This window comes from Toxorhynchites rutilus, chromosome 3, assembly GCF_029784135.1.
Source record: "Toxorhynchites rutilus septentrionalis strain SRP chromosome 3, ASM2978413v1, whole genome shotgun sequence".
Taxonomy (NCBI): Eukaryota; Metazoa; Arthropoda; class Insecta; order Diptera; family Culicidae; genus Toxorhynchites; species Toxorhynchites rutilus.
This window is the reverse complement of record NC_073746.1, coordinates 88,459,752-88,485,945: the sequence shown is the minus strand read 5'-3', so window position 1 is coordinate 88,485,945 and position 26,194 is coordinate 88,459,752. Positions and strand designations below refer to the sequence as shown.

General features: G+C 38.0%; 2 protein-coding genes across 3 annotated transcripts in view; one reads left to right on the top strand and one right to left on the bottom strand.

Annotated features, from left to right (window-relative positions):
- The window catches only part of LOC129774818 (protein O-mannosyl-transferase TMTC2), a 786,337-nt gene that overhangs the window by 470,832 nt on the left and 289,311 nt on the right, over positions 1 to 26,194 (top strand). The gene's annotated exons all lie outside the window — the stretch shown is intronic.
- On the bottom strand, positions 18,605 to 19,512 carry LOC129774819 (serine/arginine repetitive matrix protein 2-like). Its single transcript, XM_055778814.1, has 2 exons — positions 19,403 to 19,512; positions 18,605 to 19,340 (listed from the first exon to the last, which is right to left on the bottom strand). The coding sequence occupies exons 1-2, from the start codon at positions 19,446 to 19,448 to the stop codon at positions 18,727 to 18,729; spliced, it is 660 nt and encodes a 219-aa protein (XP_055634789.1). The 5' UTR covers positions 19,449 to 19,512; the 3' UTR covers positions 18,605 to 18,726.

Here is a 26,194-nt window from a genome sequence, read left to right as displayed (position 1 = left end):
TGTTGGAGTGGTACGAAGCCAACGGGGTCACCTTCGTGCCAAAGGAAATGAACCCGCCCAACGCGCCGGAGCTTCGCCCAATAGAAAAATATTGGGAGATTATGAAGCAGGCCCTCCGGAAGAACACAAAAGTTGTCAAATCGGAGGCGGACTTCAAGAGAAAATGGATTTCTGTTCAAAAAAAACTACAACCTGACGTTGTACAGAACCTTATGGACGGGGTAAAGAGGAAGGTGCGAGCATACGGGCTTGAGCTCGAAGTATGAATAAAAAGAAAATGCCAAAAGTTGTTTAATAGTTTTTATTTTACTGTCTAAAATTTTCAAAAGGATCGGTCTACTGGGCGAATTTCTACAGCGTTTTTTCCGTGATGCAATTTGATGTGACACACCCTTTATTATCACACTTCTTCGAAGTAGCACTGGCAGCTATAAGGATAGCGTGGTCGTGTGAAATAGCTTTGCATTCCAGCCGGCCTTGGGTCGATCCCCATTGACGTCATATGGACTTTTTTTTTTGGAACAATCCCAAATGGAATGAGAAAAGAAAAACAGAAAGAGATGTCTGCTCGCATACATACAAACCATTTTTAAGCTTTTAAAACAGCTCATTATTTGCGCATTTGACCCTCCTGCACACGAAATGGCATCATTTCCGCCAAAGATTAAATATTTTCAGCCAACGCTAGTTTGGGTGTATAAGTGTCTCAAGCGACAAAATCTTTGTTCATCTAAAGTGACCAGTTCTGATCATTTCGGATACGCTGAAATCATTATTTGAGTAACTACTGGTTTGACTAATATCGAAGTAGTTGTTTTTAAAGAGCAGATCAATTGTGTGCATAAGTGTTTGCTTGGAGAGTGTTTCGAAAGATTTCGCACGAAGACGAATTATAAAACATAATTTTTGTACAAAAACATCACAATCAAATACATTGTGAAGTTAATACATATATATGGTTCACAAAATAAATAAAAAATGATTATTGAGTTCCAATCAGGCAGTCGTCGTGTGTAGACGTTTTTCAGTTCGCTCCGTATTTGATTTTTCGTCGTATAACATGTTAATACGAGTATTGGTTTTATCCGTCGTGCGGAGGAAGCTGTAGAACGTCGGTCGAAAAAAGTGAAGCTGAGAAAGGCGTTTTTTCGTTCTTTCGCCGAATAGAGTGATTTTTTTAAAAACGAAGCTTTAGCTATTTCGGTTTATTTTGTGACGATGCTAATTTTCAGCCGCTTGAAATCATGGAACGGGCTCAGACTGGTCGTGTGTGTTTTTCCCTTCATATTTAGTGCGAAGTGTGTGCGTGTGTGTATATATCGCAGTGAATGTATCACCGTGAGAGTATCTGCAGGCGTTATGTAATGGCTACATTATGGGTTAAGTTCCCCTTTTTATTATTTTAAACAATTCGTTATGTGAAGCGTTTTTCTTTAATTATGGCCCAATTCATACATGATGGTTGGTGAAAACAATTTGTATCGTTGTGCTCTTAATCGTTGCGTGCTCAGTATTGGATAGTGGCGTTCCTCTCAGGCAAGGCGCAAATTGAGACGCATATAGCGCGAGTAACTTGGCGCGATACAGCGCCTGTTTTTGTGGCTAATGAAAACAGATAGAACGGCGCAAATTGGCCAGATGACGCGATATGGTGGAGCGCTCGTGAGACACGACTCGCGCAACGCTGTGGCTGAACCACATTTTCTCGTGCTGGTCATGCCGGTTGTGGTAGTTGTGTTGGTGAACAATCATATAGCGCCGTGGGTTTGACACTGTATGGCTGTACTAGTCGGGTGATTGTGTTAGTAAATAAATATATCGCGCAACTCTGTGTTAATCAGTCATTGTATGCGAGTGGCATGTTATTTACACCAAACTGCGACTCAATATGCGCTCCACCACGCTACGTTTGTGGCACGTATGAGTCGTGTTGGTAGTCTAACGTTCGCTTACGAGCGCTATACGCTTCTCAATTTGCGCCTAGCCTCATAGGCGTATGTGTATGTGTAAAGAAGGTGGTTATTTTGTGAAGAGCTCGTGTCTCGTATTATTTGAAACAACGAAAGCGGAGCGTGCGTACGAACAATTGCTGACAAGGCTTAACTGATCAGGTAGCAACGTCAGCTAAGTTTACTCTATTTCCTCTTATTTACGCTTACATCAAATGGTTCATGGTTATAACTCAGGGGTTCCAAAGTAGCAGTGTATGTTTTTGTATATTCATTTATTCCTGTCCCATCGATGTTTATGTGTGAGTGGGTTCTGTGTTTTCTGGTATTCAGGGATGCCGAGTAATTGTTTCACGTTTACTTATTTTCCACACAGTTTTGGGCAAATCTGTAAATGTGTTAACATATTTGGAAATGTCTTTACAGTAATCTCTGTAATTAAGTGTTTAATTGTGATTGCTTGGAAGTTTAATTAACTTTAGATCCAGATTTCAGATTCGGATTCCAGTTCACGGGTCTAAGCCGTATATAGATTTTGATGCACATTTAGAAATAAGATTGTAATAAAACTCCATGTGTAGAAATAAATCTTACATTTTTATAGTCCCTTTATAGCGTTTATTTAATTCGTACGTGTTAATGTTTGTATACAGCACGGACTCGATTATATACAGTTTTTGAATTCTTTTCACTGTATATAATCGAATCCTGTATATAATCGAGTCAAAAATATATATTTTTTATTCGTATTTTTTTGCGTGTATTTTTCGTTTTTTAAATATAAAAGAGGTATTTGATTTTGGATTCATCCCCTTAAAGTCAGAAAACACCTTTCTCACATGAAAAAAATAAATTTATCAAAATTATCTCAAGAAGCGATAGACGATAAAATTTGATGAAAAAATCCTTCTACGCGTATGTTTGAATTTCCACAATGAAAGAGTTATGGAACTTGTTTTTTTGTTTCGGACTTTGGTGCCTCAAACTAGCTCTACATTACAAAGTACGCTACGGAATATAATTCTGTTGCTTTCATTTGAAAGACCGGAAAATTTAGTACAAGATATAGTAATGGAACATCTAAATTAGTTCATTTTAATAACATTTTGGAAGTGAAAAACTTAAAAGTTAATAATTTTTAATGTGTTATTATTAATTTCGTCGTAAAATTTTATATCAAACTATCAATTAAATTGAAGCTCTAACACCCTACAATTTTTTACACCCAACTTTTATCTTTCTTAATTTGGCTGCAATATCGATATAAACTATTCTTGGTTTAAATTCAAGCAAAATCTTCAAAAATCCCGATTTTTACCCCACTGTACATGCAATAGCCACTCAAATTACATTTTAACGCTAAAATGTTACATTTCTTCTTGAAATAAGTCATATTTGAAATATGAAAAAAAATCCAACTGTATATAATCGAGTCTGTATATAATCTAGTCTGTATATAATCGAGTCCGACCTGTATAATCGAGTCCAAAATGTGGGGGCGATCTGGCGTAGTGGTATCACCCAAAACAACATAAGAGAAAACCAGCGAATTAAATTATTGAGAACCTTCATCAATTATGTTGAATTCGTCAATGAAACAAACGGACTAATAGATCCTGCAGCCTTAGAATTTTATATAAATGTCGGACGCTTAAGGCATATGATGCAGATCTAACACAAAAATATGATTGTGTGACACAAAAATAATTTTCTTCATCGTCTGCATTATTATTTTTATTTTTTTGTAAACGATTATTTTATTGTATTCGTGGTTTTCAAAAAAAAAAAAAACAAATCGGATTTGTGGTCTCAAAGTTATATTTTTTTTTAAATTTCGAAATGCCAGAAAATCTATAACATTTTTTTGTGCTGTGTGTTATTTTTTTTTATTTTTTTATTTTTATTATTAGATATTTGAAAAAAAAAACAGCTTGAAGATATTTATCAATCTAGAAAATCCGTAAGAGAACATTTAAAAATGAATTAGAGCAGTACTGAATCTCTAAATCCCAAAAAAAATATTTCAAAATTTAAATATTTGTTTTAGTACTAAAATTTTTGATGAAATATTTTTTTGATAATTTTTCTTGATACACCGTGGTAAGATGTACATTCAGTATTTTTTTCAAATTTGTATCTCGGATCTATTGAGGATGGCGTAAAATAAACGAAAAAGTACGTTTTTCACTATAGATCCTACGTCAAACCACATAGGGGTTCAAATAAACCACCAAAATTTCTTATTTAATATCCTTTACAATATTTGCCATACAGCTAGTGATTTGGTTTGGTGGCACTTTTTACTCTCTTACCCGGCCAGGCCCTTTGTTGACGCAAATATTTTATCATTGGTGTTGACTGTCATTTGTTTGCAAATGTTTAATATATTGAACTATAGGCTGCGAATTATGTTAAAATGAAGCCTATACCTAAGCCTATAGCCAAATATTGTCAGAGTTTTTATTATTCAATTATGTATTACATAAAGTTTAATAAATTTAAATTTAAAAATGAAGTGTTCGGAGTTTGAGACAAAACGGTGTAAAAAATCAAAAATACTTTTTTTTAGAAAATTGAGTTTAAAGTGTTTTTTTGCGAACTTAAATAAAAATAAAACATTTTTTCAACATATGCATGCATATTTTCTTCATATAGTTCTAAAAAAAAACCTAAAACATTGCAAAAAATACATTGTTTGAAAATTTTCAACAAATTTCTCAAAATTAAGGCTAGTGTCAAAATGGAAAAATGGATTATGCAAATTGTCCTTTTTGGTCATAAAGAATGCGTCTGCAAAATTTGAGCCCAATCAAAAAATACAAAAATAAAATTTTTGGGAATAATCGAATAATTTGCCGTGGAACAGCTGGGAGTAGGGATCTACATAGTCATAGTCAACTGAGGATAGTCAGCTGACTATTTGACTGACTATATCCGTAGTCAGTTAGTAATGACTTTTGGCTTCTCCACGCAGTTTCCCCGCCAAAACGACTGAACAGTCAGTCGGGCGTTTAGTCGCTATCTCCCTCTACCGACTCGACTATATCATTTCATTCTTCCCAGTCCAATTGTCCTCATTGCATTTTGAATGACTTCCCCCAAAACGAACTCGTTCCTCTCTTTCTCTATCCCATGTACGTGTGCATGCATCGATGTTTGAGTTCAACGTGGTTTGACATACGCTACAGGTGAGCTAGATTTTTTTGTATCGTACACGAAAATTACTCACACGTATAAAATAACGTGCAGTGTGTGTGCGCTATTTTGCTCACTATTTACTAATACTAACGCTAGGACCTTTATAGCATACATGATAAATGTCTAAATTCGTTGGTTTGAATTAACGATGGGTAGACCATAAACAGTCCATTGATGGGGTAACTTCTTTTGACGTGGGACTACGTCTAACCGGAATATATAGAGGGTAAAATGAAAACCTAAACACAGAACATGCAGGAAAAAATGAAAGATTTCGAATGCTTATAGCTCGAACATTCCGTACTGGATAGGAGAGATGTTTGCATCACTTGATAGGGAATATTTCTACGCATCTATCGCAACTAACAAAATGTTGTTTTTCATTAGATAAACAATTGAATAACTGTAAAATATTAGGCGTTATCTAAACGCCCTAACTGCATCGTTTTGATTGGCCCGATTTACGGTTTCCCTAACACAGCCATCAAAACCGAGCAGCCTTGGGGAAATCGGCATTACAAATACATGAAAGTAGGGGGACTTTTGTTCTCATCGAAAAATGTTCCCTAACACAGACTTTAAAACCAAGCAGCGAAATCGGCATTGCAAACACACGAAAGAGCCCAGAGGCGAGTAAACTGAAAAGTTTAAACCCTCTTAAAGCCAAAAGAAGAAAAAGAACACACGAAAGTAGGGGGAGCTTTTGTTCCCACCGAAATGTGTTCCCTAATAGAAATTTCTAAACCAAGGTGCCTGGAGAAATCGGTATTTCAAATTCATGCAAGTCGGGGGTATTTTTGTTCCGACTGGAATGTGTTTCCCTAACACAGACTTCAAATCCATGAAGCGTGGGGAAATCGGCATTGCGAATTCATACAAATCGGGGGTATTTTTGTTCCGATTGAAATGTGTTTCCGTAACACAGACTTCAAAACCGAGGTTTCTGGGGAAATCGGCTCTGCAAATAAATGCAAACTGCGAGTACTTTTGTCCTCGCTTGCCTTTGTGCAGAGTGGAATATGTCTGTCCTAACATGATCTTCTAAACTTAGGAACCTGGGAAAATCGTGCAGCCACTAGAAGCGAATGACATATATTTTACACATATATTTTGTTCTAGTCATCATACCAAACGTAAAAGGTCCGTCATTAAATTTACTTGTAACGAAGAACAATCAATCACAATAAATGAATTGACTTTACACGGCATTTGTTCATTTTTTTTCACTCACAGAGCAAATATATTGAACTCAATTGAATTTGGAAACTGTTTCATTCAATCAAGAATTTAATCAATACAAACGAATGATTGCTAAGCTAAGGTAGTTCCACGTGAACCTTGCGGTTATATCATAGATATAACCCACTCATTTTTTTTGCATCAGAAATCATGTTTTCGTTCCTCTTTATATGGACGTAAAATAAGATTGTATACGCGGGTAAAAAATTACTGTCAGGGGGAAATGGAAGTGTGGATTGAAGTCAGTTGAATGAAGAGGCAGATTTGTATTCATTAGTCGAGTCAGTTAAAATAACCACTGGCTGGACTAGTTCACCAGTCATCCTCGCTAGTCAACGCTAGTCAATTCATTCTCTAGTTAAGTCACTTTTTGTTGTGGGTGACTGCCGTAGCTGTTCTAGTCGAAGCGAAGCTACGGAGAGTAGAGTCGGTCTTCACCTTCGAAGATGCCATACAAATGAAAAACTAATTTCTGCATAACTCTAAAACTAATCAAGCAAATGGAGCCAAATTTGGCATGTGAAGATTTTAAGGGGCACGAAACGTTTCTATGGTGAATGTACACTCCTCCCCCTCTCTAAGGGGAGAAGCGGGGAGGGGTCTGTCATTATTCTATCATATTTTCTGTATCAAACATTTTTTCCATGTAACGGAGAAACATATTATTTGCAAGTGGTTGAAAAATCTTGAACGAGAATTGTGTCTGAAAATAATCTGATATTATAATGATGAGTTTTGGTAGAAGTACTAGGAATTTTTTAGTAAAAGGTAAATTCAACGGGGTCAATTAGAAAATTCCCCAATCAATCAATCAATGAACAGTTCTGCGATTGGACTCATGTACTTGCGCTTAGTAAGAAAACGTGAATGTTTGAAGGTATTGAAAATGAAACACAAATTTTGGGCGAGACGAAGTTTGCCGGGTCAGCTAGTTTTTTATATTTTTTCTGGAAAGCTTCACATAACATATGTCGAGGCGTTTTTTTTTCGTTTTTGAGTTATGATTTTGTAAAGTTAATGGTTCGAAAAATCATTTTTTTCCTCTTTTTTCCAACACAAAAATTCATAAATTTTGATCTACTGGACCGATTCGAAAAAATTAGATAGCTTTTCTGAAAAACGTTAGACTTGCGAAAAGAAATGGATTTTGATTTCGTATTTATTTATTTTATTAGTTTTTTTTTTATAGTTTAAATGGTTTTGGGACCAGGGATGCCATATTTTTTTAATTTTTTTTCTTGAAAGCTGAGGTTTTTGACGTAGGACTACGTCTTTAATTTCTATACCGGGGTGTAAAATCAAAGTTTCGAAAGCGAAAGCGTTACGCCGGAGACCGATATTTTGAACGTTAATAGCTCATAAACAACTGAACGAAATGGTATGATAAACACTTCATTCGAAACATAAAATGTCTACGCGTTATATACTTGTTACTTTTCGATCCTAGAACTTGTTTCAATAGCCTTAAAATTGCTTTCAAAACAGGCGATTGAAATCACCAATCGGTATACAGCGATTGAGGTACCATCGCAGGGATTAATGGATGTTTCCCTAACACAGACTTCAAAACCATGGAGCCTGGGGAAATCGGCATTGCAAAATGGATACGAGCAGCGGGTACTTTTGTACTAGTTTGCGCTTTTGTAAATCGGAATATTTCCCTAACACAGACTTTAAAACCATGGAGTCTTGAGGAACTGGCATTGCAAAATAGATGCAAGCAGCGAGTACATTTGTACTCGTTTGCGCTTTTGCAAATCAGAATATTTTCCTAACACAGACTTCAAAACCATGGAGCCAGGGGAAATCGGCATTGCAAAATAGGTACAAGCAGCGTTGCCAATGTTCCAGTTTAAACTAGATTCTTCCAGTTTTTTTCCTCGATCCAGTCATCCAGTTGAACCCTAAAATCTTCCAGTTTTTTGGAATATCGTCCAGTTTTATCCAGTTTTTTATATGTGTGCTCTAGTTTTATCCATTTTATGTAAAATAAATTTACAATGATATATATTATCTCTCCCTCCACCTACCTATTCCTTGAGCAATTTTTTTTACATTTATCGTTTGACCTTGGATCGATCTCTCTTTTCTTACATAGTCAACTCAGTATTGCTTATATTTCCGAATTCAATACGGTTAGCACGCAGTGCGTGTAGTGAAAATATACTGTTTTTCAGTCGTGTTTCATGTACCTCATGGACTTCTGCGACGGTCGAGGTTGTTATTTGGTTCTTCCCATTTCGTTCAATTCGTCGGTGTTTTGTGGAAAATGCTAAAACGAAGAGCAAACCGAATGCTGGAAACTTATCAAACTACTTCAAAAACAGGCTATCACTCAATTTATATCTTATTTAACAGCCTACCCAATGAACTACACTTTGTTTCAATTTATATAAATTTCAGATGTTGTGGGTTCTCCAAACCATTCTGAAGTTCAAACCTATTGATCTACCATAAGAGGTAATATTTAAGGATACCCCATTTTGATCTTCATATTTGGGTTGGACAAGTTTTATATAAGAAGTAAATTGCCAACGAATAATACCAAATAAATGAGAGAAATAGCTTCTCAATACCAAAACTTGGTAATTTCAATATCAAAGTAATATTGAGCAGTGTTGTTTTGGTATTGAATGTGCTCATTTGAATATTGAAATAAAATTATGGGAAGTTGCAGATGGTATTTTTCTTTTTGGTATTTTACCTCGTATCTTATGCTAATCCGTACCTTTTTGAAGTAACTATTCGCAGTTTTGCGACGATCTTCTATCAGCGATTTTATGGATATGAAGCGATAAATGCGAGACTCTTCAAGTTTTGCCGAAATAAAACCGTCCCACAAATATCGTTTCACAGTATTTACAGTTACAGTTTTATGAACTCTATATAATTACTACCCGAAGCTTCAAAGAAAATTTTATTTCTTTAGCATTGGAATGGATAAAAAAATAATTTTATATAAATCATAGCCAATCTTCTTAAAATAAAACGGTTCTCCAGGATCCAGTTTTCTTCCAGTTTTTTTTTGAGAGCAATCTTCCAGTTTTTTGAATAATATTATTGGCAAACCTGGGTACAAGCAGCGGGTACTTTTTTACTCGTTTGCGTTTTTGCAAGTCGGAATGTTTCCCTAACACAGACTCCAAAACCATAGAGCCTGGGGAAATTGGCATTGCAAATGAGATGCAAGCTACGAGTACTTTTGTACTCGCTTGCGTTTTTGCAAACCGGAATTTGTTTTCCCAACACAGATTCCAGATCTCGGCAGTACTTTTTATACCCCAATGCATTTTTACACTCCGGAATGCGTTTTGCTAACACGGTCTACAAAAGCGGGTAAAAATGCAACGCCTTGGCTCGGTTAATCAAGACTGCATGCCCCTTCATGTCGCCAGCTCACTGAACTTCTACGCATACCGTTTGATGATTAGGCAAAATGTTGATAACTATTTGCTGCGATAACCACTACCATAATGCATGAATTGACCTAAATTGGGACTTGTATGCAATGAATGAATGCAACAATTCACGAATTCACTATTGTTTCATTCATTCACTAGTTTAATCAATAATTTAATCAACAGCGCAGCGACGATATCGTACCCAATGAGGAACATTCGAAGTGCGATTATTGCGAATTAAGAAAAACACAAATGATTACTAAGCCAACGGCAGTCCTACGTCAACCTTGCGGTTATATCATAGGTATAACCCATCCATAGTTTTTTACATAACATATCCAACAATCGGAGATTTGTTATGTTTCGCTTTTAAGTTATGATTTTTCAAAGTTAACATGTTTTCAGTGTCCGTTCAATATTTCTATGCGACTAGACTGGATGTATGCGACTAGAATTCAATTAATTGGCAAATGTGTCATTTTTTCAGAGAAGACCAGCTAATTGGTTTTAAATTGTTGTGCCGATCATCTGAATCGATCCAGTAGTTCAAAATTAACAAATTTTTGAAAAAAGTCATTTTTGGAAAAAGAGGAAAAGTTGATTTTCCGGACAACCCTAAAATGGAAATGGTCACTCTACTGAAAAAATTAAAAAAAATACGGGTTTAGTGTTTTAAACGATAAAGAACAAGACTACCACTTTTCACGAAAATCTGAGAACCACTATATCGGTTTGGCATGGAATGGCTGAATATATATACATGTAATTCATTCAGATTTCACTACATTCGTGGTGGAATTATTTTTGACTTTGATAAAATCTAAAAACCACTGTACCACACTTTGTAATTCACCGGATAAACTTGCACCTGGTACCTGAAGCCTTCCAAAGCCGCATCTACTCTGTCAGATGAAGTTCACTATGCACATGTTGTTTTTTCTCCCCATTTGCCAAAACACACATAATTGCTCCCAATATAATTATCGTTATGGAACTGTGCCAATATCACTTTTCGACCGGCCCCGAATTGGAAGCGAATAAATAATCAACGGGTACCCTCACACCCAATCGTCTAATACCAAACATGGTTCCGGGGGCATCGGACACGAGCGCGCACAATTATTTGCTCACCCACTATCCACTATCTAGAAAGTAATTGCAATTTATCAAAATACGACGATAATCTATCATGACTGAAACAAGATACGGTAGAGACCAAGAAGGAAAAAAACGCTCACCGAGCAAATAAATATTCCCTGCAAAATCAATATCGCGGCTGTCACGCATCGAACAAATTGCTGCAAATTATTGTTGATTTCACAGCTTGTGGACGGGCGACGTGTAAATACAATAATATTCGTTTATGTGTGCACTCTCCGCCGACACATCCGCATCCTCTCGCGCGTAGCAGGATAATATCCACCCCCGCAATCTGTGGCAGCTCCGCAGTGGCATCGAATTGATTAGAGCTACAAATTATCTAAATCAAAATCATTTACCAAAGTGATCAATAAATTTATCCCATCGGTATTAGTGCGGCCAGTCGGTGGCTGGCCGGAGTGTGGCGGCCAGATAAGGTCACTTCCAGTTAGTCATTTCTCTAGCTACCGGGTGTGTGTGTGTGTGTGCGGTGGGATTGGAGCGGGCGGAAGTGTGAATGGGGGATGAGAAAAAAACCCCGTCCTGAATCAACAGACTTATAAACGAGTTGTTTATTAGCTTCTCAGCTAGCTGTCTCTGTCTATCTTATGCTCGTTTATGAGTTCGAACAGCGTGTGTGTGTGTATATGTTTGAATTTTCTTGTGCCAGCATAGTTTCCTTTGCGAATTTCCACCGACCGGTCCGAAAACCGAAATCCCATTTTCCCCCGAAACGCTCATCACTGGACAACCTAGACCGAAGTTATATCCGGCTTCATTTACACCCTGTTTGAGTGGCTTGAGCGGGTGCCAAAACGAGCGTGGCCTCTGAGAGGGGCGACCGTAGGGGGACCATCGGGAGCGGTGCGGGAACAGATCACGAAACCGGAGGAGGAAATGAAGATATTTATCTTCACCAACAGCAGCAGAAGCAGCAGCAGTGGTGGCTACCAGCGAAGAGCTCAAAGCTCAAGAGCCGCACGACGGTCCAGGATCCCGAAGCGGGTCCATGAGAAGAGATGAAGACCGCCTCGAACGGGTCGGTCGAGTCTGTGGGGCCGGTGTAAGCACGAGCAGGATATTTGAAGCTGCAGTTTGCCTCCTTTTCCTTGTCCGGATCGGGCCGTTGGCCATGGCGGCGGTGACGGCGGCAGCAGCATCGTTGGTTTGTACAAACGGCGCAATTTTGCCGCTTCGTTCGCTAGTTTGTTCCCAACAAACACAGGATAACATCGTGATGATGGTGCTGCTGCTGCCTGCCTGCCTGCTTGCCTGTTGGGGACGGGTAGTTACTGCAGAAAGCCACGAATGTGTTCAGTGCACTTTTCGGCGAAAATGTGAAGAATTGGGGGATAGAGATAGGAAAAAAAACTAGCGGAAAATTAGTACCGTTTGTTCGCATAGGAGTACTGATTATGAACTACGGATTAGGAGCTTTATGACTGTTTATACTTTTCGGTGGGTGAAAGACGGACTCTCGTTTTATGGCGGAAGTCATTTGAACTCGAGAAATTTGACATTCCGCTGACAAACGTTGACGTAAAATATGGCATAAATGCTCTTATATATTCTCAGCTTTGTTTATTCAACTTGTACTAATCCGCGTGATGTGTCAATATGAAGTTCAATAGACGATTTTCATGCCAACTCGTCTTGGGAGTTGGCAGTACCATTTTAGATTGCAATGAAAAGTTGTGAGTGTAATGACATTAGACATTGAACACGTTCGTTGTCCAACGCGTTCCGGCTGAGTTTCGAAACGAGCCCATTTTTTTCTTCATATTTTACAAATTATAGAATGGTATGAATTTTCATGATAAAATACCACAAAAATAAAAAAAAATTGCACTGAAAAAAAAATATTTTAAAAATTTAAATTAAATTTTCTCAAAAACGTATTTTTATAAAATTCTCAAAAAAATATATATGAATAACCTATATAATAACCAACAAGAAAGATAGGCACTTTTATAGGGAAAAATTGATACAGATCGGACTCGATTATTCGGAGACTCGATTATCCGGAATTCGATTATTCGGAATTTTAGACTCGATTATCCGGAGTATTTTATTTTTGATTTTTGAAAATTTTGAATAATTGGTATGATAATACTACATTGAACAGCTAATATGGGTAAAAAAAAGGGCTTGACTAGTAGAATGCAGCTATTTAAGATAAATGCAAATCCAAGATGGCGGCCACTACAAAATGGCGGATTAGATATTTTCTCAGAACCCCATCAATATGGGTATCAAACGAAAGTGTTTGACTAGTAGAACACAGTTATTTATGAAAATGCAAATCCAAGATGGCGGCCACTTCAAAATGGCGGATTACATATTTTCTTAGAACCCCATCAATATGGGTATCTAATGAAAGGGCTTGACTAGTAGAATACAGTTATTTTAAAAAAATGTAAATCTAAGATGGCGGCCGCTACAAAATGGCGAATGACATATTTTCTTAGTACCCCATCAATATGGGTATCTAATGAAAGGGCTTGACTAGTAGAATACAGTTATTTATGAAAAATGCCCAAAAATGTATCAAAAGAAAGTTCTCGACTAGTAGAACATAGCAGATAATGAAAAATCCAATTTCAATATGGCCACAGTCCTCAAACAACTAATTACTTTTTGAATGTTTTCATTCAGCTTGACCTGTTTCTATGTATGTTTAAATGTTTGTTGGGTTGTCCCACATTAATAGAAAATTGACCCCGTTCCTTTTTTTTTCTTTATTATAGTGATTTTCAACACATTTCGGTTGGTTCGTCACTTTTACTTCCCTTTTTGGAAGAATGTCAGGAGTGAGAATTGAACTCGTGATCTCTGCGTGAGAGGTACAGATGTTACCGCTACGCCAGATCGCCTCCTCAGACCCCGTTCCTGTTGAATGATTGATCTGAAATTTGGAACATACATTTAATTCTACTGTCATTATAAAACTACGTATACCATGATCTTGAAAAATTCAATTTGGCTGCCGCAAAAATGGCTGAATGGCTTAATTTGGAGAATACACTACAATATGAACAACATAAATTTGAAAAGGTCGCCGCCACGAAATGGTCGACTATATAATTTTGGCAATCCCCTCAATATTGGTATCAAATGAAATGATTTGACTAATAGAATACAGTACAGGTTGGACTCGATTATATACGGACTCGGTTATATGTGATATTTTTTTTATATTTCAAATATGACTTAACTCATGAAGAAATGTAACCTATCAACGTTAAGATGAAGTTCAAGTGTTCAAGTTCAAGCTATTACATGTACAGTGGGGTAAACATCGTGATTTTTTAAGATTTTGCTTGAATTTTCACCAGGAATTATTTATATCGATATTGCAGCCAAATTAAGAAAGATAGAAGTTGTGCGTCAAAGAACAAATTGTGGAGCGGTTAAAGAACTCCATTTTAATTGATAGAAACAATCTAGTTCAATATAAATTTTTAGGATAAAATTAATAATAACACATTAAAAATTATTAACTTTTAAGCGTTTCACTTCCAAAATGTTATTAAAATTCACTAATTTAGTTGTTCAACTACTGTACCTGTACTAAATTTTCTCATCTTTCGAATGAAAGCATCAGAATCGTCTTCCGTAGCGTACTTTGTAATGTAGAGCCAGTGTGAAGCAACAGAGTCCGAAAAAAAAAAGTTCTATAACTCTGTCATTGTTGAAATTCGAACATATGCGTAGGAGGATTTTTTTCATGTGAGAAAGGTGTTTTCTAACTTCAAGGGGATGAATCAAAAATCAAATTCCTCTTTTATTATCAAAAAACGAAATATACATGCAAAAAAACAAATAAAGAAAAAAAATTGTTTTGACTCGATTAAAGGGTGTGTCACATCAAATTGCATCACGGAAAAAACGCTGTAGAAATTCGCCCAGTAGACCGATCCTTTTGAAAATTTTAGACTGTAAAATAAAAACTATTAAACAACTTTTGGCATTTTCTTTTTATTCATACTTCGAGCCCAAGCCCGAATGCTCGCACCTTCCTCTTTACCCCGTCCATAAGGTTCTGTACAACGTCAGGTTGTAGTTTTTTTTGAACAGAAATCCATTTTCTCTTGAAGTCCGCCTCCGATTTGACAACTTTTGGGTTCTTCCGGAGGGCCTGCTTCATAATCTCCGGCTCCGGCGCGTTGGGCGGGTTCATTTCCTTTGACACGAAGGTGACCCCGTTGGCTTCGTACCACTCCAACACGTCCTTTGAATAGTGGCACGAAGCGAGATCCGGCCAGAAGATGGTCGGGCCCTCGTGCTGCTTCAATAGTGGTAGTAAGCGCTTCTGTAGGCACTCCTTAAGGTAAACCTGCCCGTTTACCTTGCCGGTCATCACGAAGGGGGCGCTCCGCTTTCCGCAAGAACAGATCGCTTGCCACACCATGCACTTTTTGGCAAACTTGGATAGTTTCTGCTTGCGAATCTCCTCCGGAACGCTGAATTTGTCCTCTGTGGAGAAGAACAACAGGCCCGGCAGCTGACGAAAGTCCGCTTTGACGTAGGTTTCGTCGTCCATTACCAGGCAATGCGGCTTCGTCAGCATTTCGGTGTACAGCTTCCGGGCTCGCGTCTTCCCCGCCATGTTTTGCCTTTTGTCGCGGTTAGGAGCCTTCTGAACCTTGTATGTACGCAGGCCCTCCCGCTGCTTGGTCCGCTGGACGAATGAACTTGACAAATTCAGCTTATTGGCGACATCCCGGACCGAACTTCTCGGATCACGTCTAAACTGCTTAACTACGCGCTTGTGATCTTTTTCACTGACGGAGCATCCATTTTTGCCGTTCTTCACCTTCCGGTCGATGGTTAGGTTCTCGAAGTATCGTTTTAGTACTCTGCTGACCGTGGATTGGACGATTCCCAGCATCTTACCGATGTCCCGATGTGACAACTCCGGATTCTCGAAATGAGTGCGCAGGATTAATTCACGACGCTCTTTTTCGTTCGACGACATTTTTCCAAATTTACGAAAAATTGACAGTGAAGCATGGCCAACGTGATCTATACACTCTTATCTGATTATAAGCGAAAGTTGAAGATATAATTCCTAAAAATTAAATTTCTACAGCGTTTCTTCCGTGATGCAATTTGATGTGACACATCCGGAAGATTCGATTATCCGGAGTGAAAAAAGAAATCAACACTCCGGATAATCGAGTTCGACCTGTACTAACAAAAACTTTTTCGTGTTTTTCTCGGAATTTTTTTTCTACGTGTTTTTTTTTATTACAAATTTTTGTTCAATTCAAAACATTTATTTAATATTTATCAACAAATGTTTGATAAATTTCCAAAATTAATTTTTGAAACGTTTCTATGGTTCCATCTCAATTCCCGTAATCCCTTTTAAAAACAAACATCGATGGTTCTGTTATCACTAAATTGAAGGCAATTGCTTTTACAGTCAGCCATAGTGCCGCTTTATGTTTTTTTTTAATTTTTTCGTTTGTAGAACACCTACAAAATCTTGGAAATTTAATCCAAACATCGATTGTACAACATGGCTGCACCCTTTCCATATTTCTTTGGCTTGTGGTCACTCTTTCAATCGATGATAATTGGAATCCTTTAATCCACATATTCCACAGCTGACAGAAGCCAAATTCCCAATATTATACGCTTGTAATTTTCTACGATTTGGAATTAGATCGTTTACAAATTCATACACTTTGGAACGATCCTGAATGGAGTGAAAATTGTACGATACGTTTTCCAAAACGACCCTTCAATTGGGAGTCACACTGTCCTCAATGCTGGGAGTCTGGATTGATGATTTCAGTACCGTTTTGTCTCAAATTCCGAACTGAACTTTAATGTTATAAATAATTGAATAATAATCGATCGGAATCGATCTAGTAGCTCAAAAGTTACGATTTTCTTTTTAAATTGCATTTTTGCTGTTTGTAATTTGAGACAACTGTAATCAAACATATTTTTAGTTTTTCACCATGAATATGTATTTGTAAATGAATTTTATGGTGGAAAAATGAAAGAAAAGGCTCTATTGTATCCAAAAACCACATAAATTTCGCTAAAAAGTACCATTTTGAGTAATGAAACACTGTGTAAATGCCAACAAAGCTTAAGTGTTCGGAATTTGAGACAAAACGGTAAATGACCATACAAAAGCCTCGTGGTTTTTAGATGGAAATTTTCCCTGACATTATTACCATCGGTAAACCATTCTCTCGCATTTTTTGTCATTTTTTTAGGAGACCTGCATGAAATCAAGAATGATTCTTATTTTAGGTTTCCTTTTACGTCTTGAGAGAAGAAAATGTTCCTCAAAAATAAGGCTTCACATTTAGCATCATTATAGCATTGCATTCGGGATACCGAAAATGAACCAACGCCAAACCTCACAATCACAGCAAGTCCCTCACAGTTGATTCATCCAGTTTTTTTCATTCTCTTTTTCGTTCTGTTCTGCGTTCACGGAATGTGAGCAAAAGAAAATATCCCTAGTTTTGTCATTCATTGATATTAATATACCAGTTCATTCACTATCAGCATCGTTCTCGGACACTGACGAAACGGAGAAATTCGTTGAGGAAGATGACGAAGTACAGAATGCTCATAATAGTGACAAGAAATTAAATTGTTCAAGCATGCAAGGTTTCCGTCTCAGTTCAAATGCTTTCATGTTACATAGTAAATATGCAATTCCAATTCCACTTGTCAGAAATGCTTCAAAAGACTCCAATTCCGATGTTAAAAAAACCGTCTTGACTCAAGTTTCAAACATTTAATTTTTGACTCAAATTCCGAACACACGAACATAAAATGGTGCTATCCAAAACACGACCGCAATGGGAATATTTCGAGCTTTTTTTGCAAACGGATCAAACTATGCTATAGGATTAGCGGATGAAATTGCCAACATCCAGCGTTGGCGGACAAAGTTTGCATTCGCTACTCGGATCGATTCTGCAGAATGCCTGCGCCGTCCAAGCCTATGCAATCCTTAGCTGTGAGTGTGCATGCAGATCTAGCTCTTTTGTTGGCATTTCCGCTTGCGCCACCGATTTGCGTTGCCCTTTCGGAGTAACTTCAAAAATAACTGAATAAGCAAGGCACTGGCTCGATGAGAAAATCACACACATATCGGGATATTGAAAATGAACAGTCACAACATTCCTGAAAGTTGAATGGCAATGAATAAATGTGAATGAATTCTCATGACTCGAGCTTTAAGGAAAGCTCAGATAGCACGGAATGAATATGAATGAACATAGTTGTAAATTTGTTTGCCGTCGAATGAATGACAGCAGCATCGACAAGCAAAATAAACGCGTTACACTGATCAAAATATATTTTCAAACCCTTTGGACCCTATACTCTGGTTTTCAGTAGTTTCAGGTTCTTTTTCGGACATACTACTCCCGTTATTCGTAGGCGGAGTTTAACTCCTATTCGAGCATAAACTGAACTCTATGCTCTAGATCCAAGTCTACGTGAGTTAGTTTGACATGTCGAACTGCTGATACAATTTTGTCTGCAGAGTAAATGTGGGATGTTGATAACATGATGGAATGACCTGAATATTTGGAAGATTTTCCAAATAATTTGAGAAAGACTTAGCGAAACGAGTGCTATCCAAATCTGTATTTTGCCTATGTTAATGTTAATATTAATGTTGATGTTAGATAAGGATTGATAAAAACTGTGAAACAATTTTTTTTTTATTTCAAACATAGCTACTAGATTTGGAATTAATAAATTGATCAAAAATAAATATAAAAAAATATCATATAAATATATCCAATTATTTAAACTCATCCCCGTGAACGCGATCGGGACCGAGATCGAGCCCTCGATCTGGACCGTCTACGGGACGACCGGGAACGTGAACGCGAACGAGACCCACGTCTAGCTGGAGATCTTCCCTGTCTCCGGGAGCGAATTATTTCACGTGCCCTCTGCTCCGCTTGCCTGCGGCGTGATATGGCAATAGCCTGCCTCTGCGCGAGTGGACGTCTACGCCAACCCGGACCACATTCCGCAGGGGTGGATCTGCCGGTGGCAACGACGATGGGTTCGTTCCGGCGGCGGTTAGTCGCAATAGTTTGCCGCTGAGCAGGAGGGCGCATACCGGAACCAGAATTACGATCCACAAATCGCGAACTGCCGGCAACGGCTTCGTCGGGTTCCCCCGCCGGAAGACTCTTTCGTTCTTGTATTTCCTGCTGGAGGGTTTCCAGAGCTGAAACAAATTGGGCCGATTCTGGTTTGTGTAAGTTCACTCCTAATTTGAATCCTTTTTCGGTTTTGAGAACTAAGCCACAATTTGTGCCTGCATTCAAACCGTCTTGAACACTCTGTCGGACTTCCCATGGGGTGGACGCAGGTAGAATGTTCTTCATATACGCGTAAATCCTTTCAAGAGTTGCTGGTAGAAAAAAATATTTATTGAACGTTAAATTACATCTATTGATGGAAAGTGAACCTTACCGTGACCATCCTCGCATTGTAGAACTTGAATAATTTCAGGCAGCATTTTTCGACCCTCACGACTTGTCTGCTTGCGTTCTTGAAATTAAATGAAAACATTTGTTGTCGGCTCTTGGCAACGCTTCCGGAGGCTACTCGAATCGTATAAAATATTCCCGAAATTGTGTCAAGGTGTTCTAGAAAGTTGAAATGATATGCCGAAATTTTGTTTTCAGGCAACAGTAAAGAGAAGTATTATAAATAACACCTAAAATAAACATAAGATGAGCCCTATCGTAAGGACAGCTTATGGTAATAATTATTAGTCCAGCGTATTGACAAAGACCTCCCCAGCGAAGGTTAATAATCGAAAGAGACACTTGAATACATTCTTAAGCATTTCACTTATTTGACGATTTGTAGGTTTTTTCCTAATAAGTTCAACCAAAATCTTCAAATCTGTCGAATTATGTAAATAAAATTGATGGACTGGATCAATCAAAGGTCCGAACTAAATCACCTCGTTAAAGCAGTCCAAACCCCTTCCGAGTGGTTCCTGTACTAATCTCATCATCTCTACCAGGAAGTAGATATTTTCTGATCTGTCTGATTTCCGCTTTCGACTCGAAGATGCAAAAAAGGCCAGTCTCTTTCCCTCTCTCTCTCTCTCTCTTGGGGTCACCGCACCTTATACTAGTTTCGTACATTACTCCTTCCAGCAGCAAGGGACTCACACTCGCATTGGCTTGCAGTTGCTGAGGAAATTTCGACCGAAAGTGTGGAAATAACGTCTGATCAAAGTTGCTTTATATCACCCTCGGGAGCCATATAAATTTCACACACCATGTTTCATCCATTCTGTTGCCCCGCTCCGCTCGAACCTCCCTCCCCTAGCCCGAATTCTCTTCCACTGGTTGATGTGGTTTTTATTTCCACCCCAGATCTTTCGCCTTTTTCTTCCACAGCCGCTGCTGCCGCCACTCGTGTCACCTTTATGATGTCATCCCCGTGTGCCACAGCATCCAAACTCTCCAACTGGTACCGAGAGAGGTTTGGAAAAAGTTATCTGATTTTTCCCCTATTCCCATCCCCCCCGGCCACCCCACCGAACCGGGGTCCGGTTTAAATTAGTGATCGAATGGGCTACCCACAGTCCACTTTATCCACCCAAAGGTCCCCTGTTTTCCCTTTGAGTTCTTCCAGTCCAATTTTCTTTCATGTGTGAACATAGATGAAGTTCATTTTCCTTTTATTCTCTACTTTTGCTTGCTTTTTTTTGTGACACCGTGTTCCAGTTTTTTGTGTGGTATCACCGAATATTCACATTTTGGCTGTCTCTTGAATATTTAATCCGCTCGAATGGATGGTACCGGTTATGGGGAAGATGAGGGGATGCATGCAACGAACTCGGGACCGAGTTATACATATTCGGTGGCCATCGTCGAGCAAATAAACGCTTGTAGCCAGAAAAGGATCGGAGATTAGTTATTCCTGGGAAGGGAGAAATACACCCGATCCCCAGTCGAGTACATTACGAACGATGATATAGTGGAGCTGAGAAGGTAGTTATGATTTGATGTCGAAATTATTGGATGATCGAGGCGTCCTGTGGAATATATATTTAGTAAAAGGTATTAGATGCTATATGTTTGAGTTGACATGTCTACACGAAATTTCATGTGTAAAATTTATTCTCGCAAGCGCTTCGGCTTGTCAACAGAATTTTCTATTACTATTAATTAAGTTATACTTTTATTCAAAAGAACTTTATTTATTTCTCGTCGCTCCACGCGGCCGTCCGCGTCGACTGTCATACAAGAACTCTCTTAATCCTAGTTACAAAAGTCTTAAGCTAACTTAGCCAACAGTTTGTGGAGAGTTTCATTGGGAGGAGCCAAGTCGATTTCAAAGGGGAATAGCCAATCAATCGAATGCAGTGTTCGATGTGAATGGTGTCAAGAAATAGAAATGCTTACTGCGCTCATAAGCGCGCATATCGATTTCATGAGAAATCGTAAAGTGTCACGACGACTTTGTGTACGGTCGCGTATTTAATCAGAATAGAACTGGGTTTGTTTTGGTTTCTGGTTTATTGCCTTTAGCTGCGCGCGACATGATGTAAGGGTGCATTCATATCGCCCGCGCATGTTGGCTTGTTTACATGGACGAATGTGGGAGAAAAACAATTAACGAAATAATGCAGTTGCGCTTGAGGAATGTTTCGTGGGAATCGTAAATTGAAGTGACCACGCATGAGTCATTTATTTTGAAACAATCAACTGCTTATGAGGAGAAGGATAATTTGTATATTGGGAGTTTTAAGATGGACTTTGGAACGGGGTTTGAAATCATACTACAAGAACAATCATTCTAAGCCGAATTCATAGCAATACAATCACAAACGGCAATGTAGCAACTATGGAACGTGTTTTGGAGAATTTTGGGGACAAACACACCTTTTCATTTATCGAAATATTGTGATTTCATTTTGAGAGAACAAGTTAATTCTCAGCATCAGCATGTACAACATGCCAATTTGTTAAAGATTTGTTTTGTTAAAAAAAAATCTCCAACGCGCTCAAGAACATCATTTCATATAGAAATAAACCATAAATTATACTATGCAGCATCTTTCGCAGAACGGCAACAGAAAATTCCAAAAAAAATCGGTAGTCAGAATGACATTTTTCTTTTCAAACATAGTCTTATTTTAAGCTAATATACTTCATTCAATGCTGCTCAAATTTGTTGATCCCTTCCGAAAAACTTAATGTGTTCAAATCTAAAAAATAGCCATTATTTTCAGTAATTCTGTTATATGAATAAAATCTGATTCCTATTATTCAAATTGAGAAACAAATAGTAGTCCGAGGGAGCCCTTTCTAAGGGGGGCTGCCATACAAATGAAACACAAATTTCTGCATTTCTCAAGAATTATTCAAGTAAATGAAACCAAATCAGGCATTTTGAGGTTTTAGAATGCAATAAATATTTCTATGGTGGTTAGACTCTCCACCCCCCCTCTCTAAGGAGGGGGGGGGCTGCCATACAAATGAAACACAAAATTCTGCATAACTCGAGACTTATTCAAGCAAATGGAACCAAATTAAGCACATTGTGGTTTTAGGGTGCAATAAATGTTTCTATGGTGGGTAGACTCTCCACCAGAGTTGCAAAATCTCACACTCATTTTACTGACAGCGCAAGATATTGAGACAACATCAAAATCAACCACCAATTCCCCTGCAGTTCATGACAAATGAACCAAACTCAATTCCATGCAACCGACACTCCGTCACGTGGAACATTTGGTTTTTGCATTATTCCCCACGCTCATTCGTTCCACTGTCTCACTGAGAATTTCCGCCCGAAATTTTCATACGCATCTTCGATCAGCTGACAGTGGAAGGGAACAAAATTCCATACAAGGAAATATCATCTCACTGACACCGCGTCAGACGTTTAAACGCGTGTTCGTGTGTGTTTTCCTAGTATGTTTCTAGCCCCGGTCCCATTTTTGTGCCGCTTATTGCACACACATCGATGGGCAACGGCACATTTGAGTGCTAAGTTTATGGGTGTATGACCAACGAAAATTTCACCAGGACGCAATGAAAGGTGATATTTTCGGCTTGAGCATTCACTGACATCGAGAATGAACTGATATTTCTGTTGATGGAACGAAAACTATATCAAAACAAACGAGATGGTGAGCCAGCGGTCATAGGCACAGCGGCACCCCGATAGAAAGAAGTGAAGAATGTCGGTGGAGATATTTTTCACTGATAAAAATTGCTTTTCGATTTCAACATGTTCTTTCGAAATTTTGCATCCTTGCTCTCCACCCCCCTCTCTAAGGGGGGGTGGGCTGCTATACAAATGAAACACAAATTTCTGCATAACTCGAGAATTATTCAAGCAAATGGAACCAAATTAAGCACATTGTGGTTTTAGGATGCAATAAATGTTTCTATGGTGGTTAGACTCTCCACCTCCCTCTCTAAGGGGGGCTGCCATACAAATGAAACACAAATTTCTGCATTACTCAAGAATAATTCAAGTAAATGAAACCAAATCAGGCGTATTGAGGTTTTAGGGTGCAATAAATATTTCTATGGTGGTTAGACTCTCCATCCTCCTCTCTAAGGGAAGGCTGCCATACAAATGAAACACAAATTTCTGCATTACTCGAGAATTATCTTTCTCAAGGCTGAGTGTTTCAAAATTGGCTTTTTTCAAGGGTATAGGCGAATGAACTGATGAATTCTAAAACCTCTATAATTTAAAACATCATCGTCGTCATTCAAGCCGTCTCACTCCAGCTATCAGACAGCAATCCTTTTCAATGCTGATGTCACACACACACAGTTGTTCTGCTTTTGCTTTTCGCCACAGATTGCATCTTCAAAATATGCAGGAATCAAGCATATGGTAGAGTAGAATGAAAGCAGAAGAAAAATATTCAATAGGACGTGCATCGTCGGTTTTCATACCGTGGAGATTGTACGAATTGTTGGAAACTTTCGGGTAAAGAGTTATTTTAGAAATTTCGATGTATTCTAAAAAAATATATTTCATACTTATTTTTGGCTGGAAGGAGCTTTCGTGAAGTCAGGTGTGTGTTATAATTTATTGGTGTAATGATGTTGTTTTAAATTATAGAGGTTTAAAACCTGTCTCAGTTCATTTGCCGCTAGCCTCGAAAAAGACCAATTTAAAAAATCAAAATAAACAACTCGACCTTGAGAAACACCATTTGGAAAACCGTTTTGCCTTCCGGTCGCTAACTGGATGACTGATAAATTGTAAATGACTTATTTGTATTTTTTTTTCAATCGATAATTCCATTCTCGTGATTTAATTATTGGTTCCGGGTCAAAAGTGATGAGAGGTTTTTTTTCAGCGTTGAGATTTGTGTTCTTTGGTGGAAAACTAAAGATGAAAATTTGTTTGGATGCTCTTGTTTTCGCCTCCGCCGCTACCACACAGTAGATTCGGTTCGGATTTTCTGTTGCCGTTCTGCGTCTTCTGACATGTTTCTTTCTGTGTTGAAGATGTAATTTTGCTAAGAGATACCTAAGAGATACTAAAAAACTGCTTATATATTGTATCAGTATTTCGATTGTAGCGATCCAGAACAAACGTCTAGATCAGCTAATACTAGATACTCTTGTTCAGGGCTTCGACTCTTTGGACTTTTGGAAATCTTGACTTGACGTTCTCCGAAAAACCACACAAAACTAGTTGGGATAGCTTTTCAAGCAGCGTGTAAGATATTGTGTGATAAGCAGTGCATATAGAATTAAACCTTTAGTATGTTCATCTTTAAAAATGGTGCTTTTGACTTTTTATTAAAAAAATGCACAAACTTTCCGGACAAACCAATATTTTGATTTGAGATCCAGTGGACATCAATCTTTTTCTCAGTGGGGCCACAAATACGTGCTAGTCAAGGTATCGCGGGCCGTAAAAAATAATAAAGAAGGGTGATTTCCTAAGTACGACCGCATTGTTAACGTAGGAATGAAAAATTATAAACCGCGAGAAACAAATTTTATGGAAATTCAAGGAAAAAACTCTTTAGTACGGTTTTTTTTGTGCGACTTTTATTGAGCGATTTTTATTGTGCGGTTTTTTTTTTGTACGGTATATGAAAAGAAGCATATTTGACGAAGTTATCCACTTCTGAAATCATTCACCTCCTCCCATCAAATGCTCTATGTTTTTCAAAGTTTTTGCATGATATGATTCCTAACAGCAACACGTTTCGACATGCAGCTAAAAGCACAAAACAGCCACGGGCAACCGGAAAGGTAAACTGTCCCATCGAAAAGCATGGAAACAAAAGGAAACTGAACGGTGAACGTCGTGAATTTGAGTTATTTTCTTGGGGGAAACTTTTTTTATGCTATTTGTAATTTTTTCAAAATGTGTACCGAACACGATTTTTTAAAGCTACTGGTGAAGTTTTGCCCGATTTTTTTATGTGATTTTTTTTTGTGCGGTCCCTATCCCCCGCACAAAAAAAGGTTTGCCTGTACTGTTTAATGCTCGCTGTCTAGAATGACACTGAAACACTGAACTTCCTTAATATCCAAGTAGTTTTTCAGTATCTCTTAGCAAAATTACATTTGCAACGCTTCCGAAAACAACGTTCCGAAGAACACTTAGAACGGCAAAAGAAAATCCGAAGCGAATCGGTTGTGTGGTGGGGTGACGAAGTCGACAGCAATCACTGTGGAACAAATTTTCACCTCCAGTTTTCCGTCGAAGAACACAGCTCTCATCGTTTGAAATACCTTCTTCACACCCGGCTCGGAATGTACTGCACTTTGACGCCACTTTTTACTCGGGGATTGCTCGAATTCATGAAATAGATTTGATCGATCATGAAAAGTCACCAAAAAAGTTCTTCACGATTCATCAGTAATCCTGTTAGAGAGTAGATGGTGCGAGTGTTCAGTTTTGGCCCTTTTTAAGGCTAGAGGCGAATGAGAAAACATCGTTATCATTACACCAATAAATTCGAACACACTCTTAAATTCACAGAAGCTTTTTTTAGCAAAAAATTACAAAAATCAATTTGCTTCTGATCACTTCAGGAGTTATTTTAGATCGATACATTCTAAATTTTTTAATTAATTTTTAATTTTAATTAATTTTAAATTAATTTTCAAAAACAACTCTTCAGTTAAAAGTTTTGGTAGCCCTAAAAAGGATCGATTGGTTTGCGTTGTTTTTTAAAAGCAGTTCAAGATGGGTGATTCATTAATCATTCTTGTTCTCGTTAAATTGGTACATTAGATTTGTATC

Coding starts and splice junctions, on each gene's coding strand:
- LOC129774819 (XM_055778814.1), bottom strand. CDS start 19,448: ATGCTGCCTGAAATTATTCAAGTTCTACAATGCGAGGATGGTCACG. Junction 19,341..19,402: donor ACAATGCGAGGATGGTCACG/GTAAGGTTCACT, acceptor TTTTTCTACCAG/CAACTCTTGAAAGGATTTAC.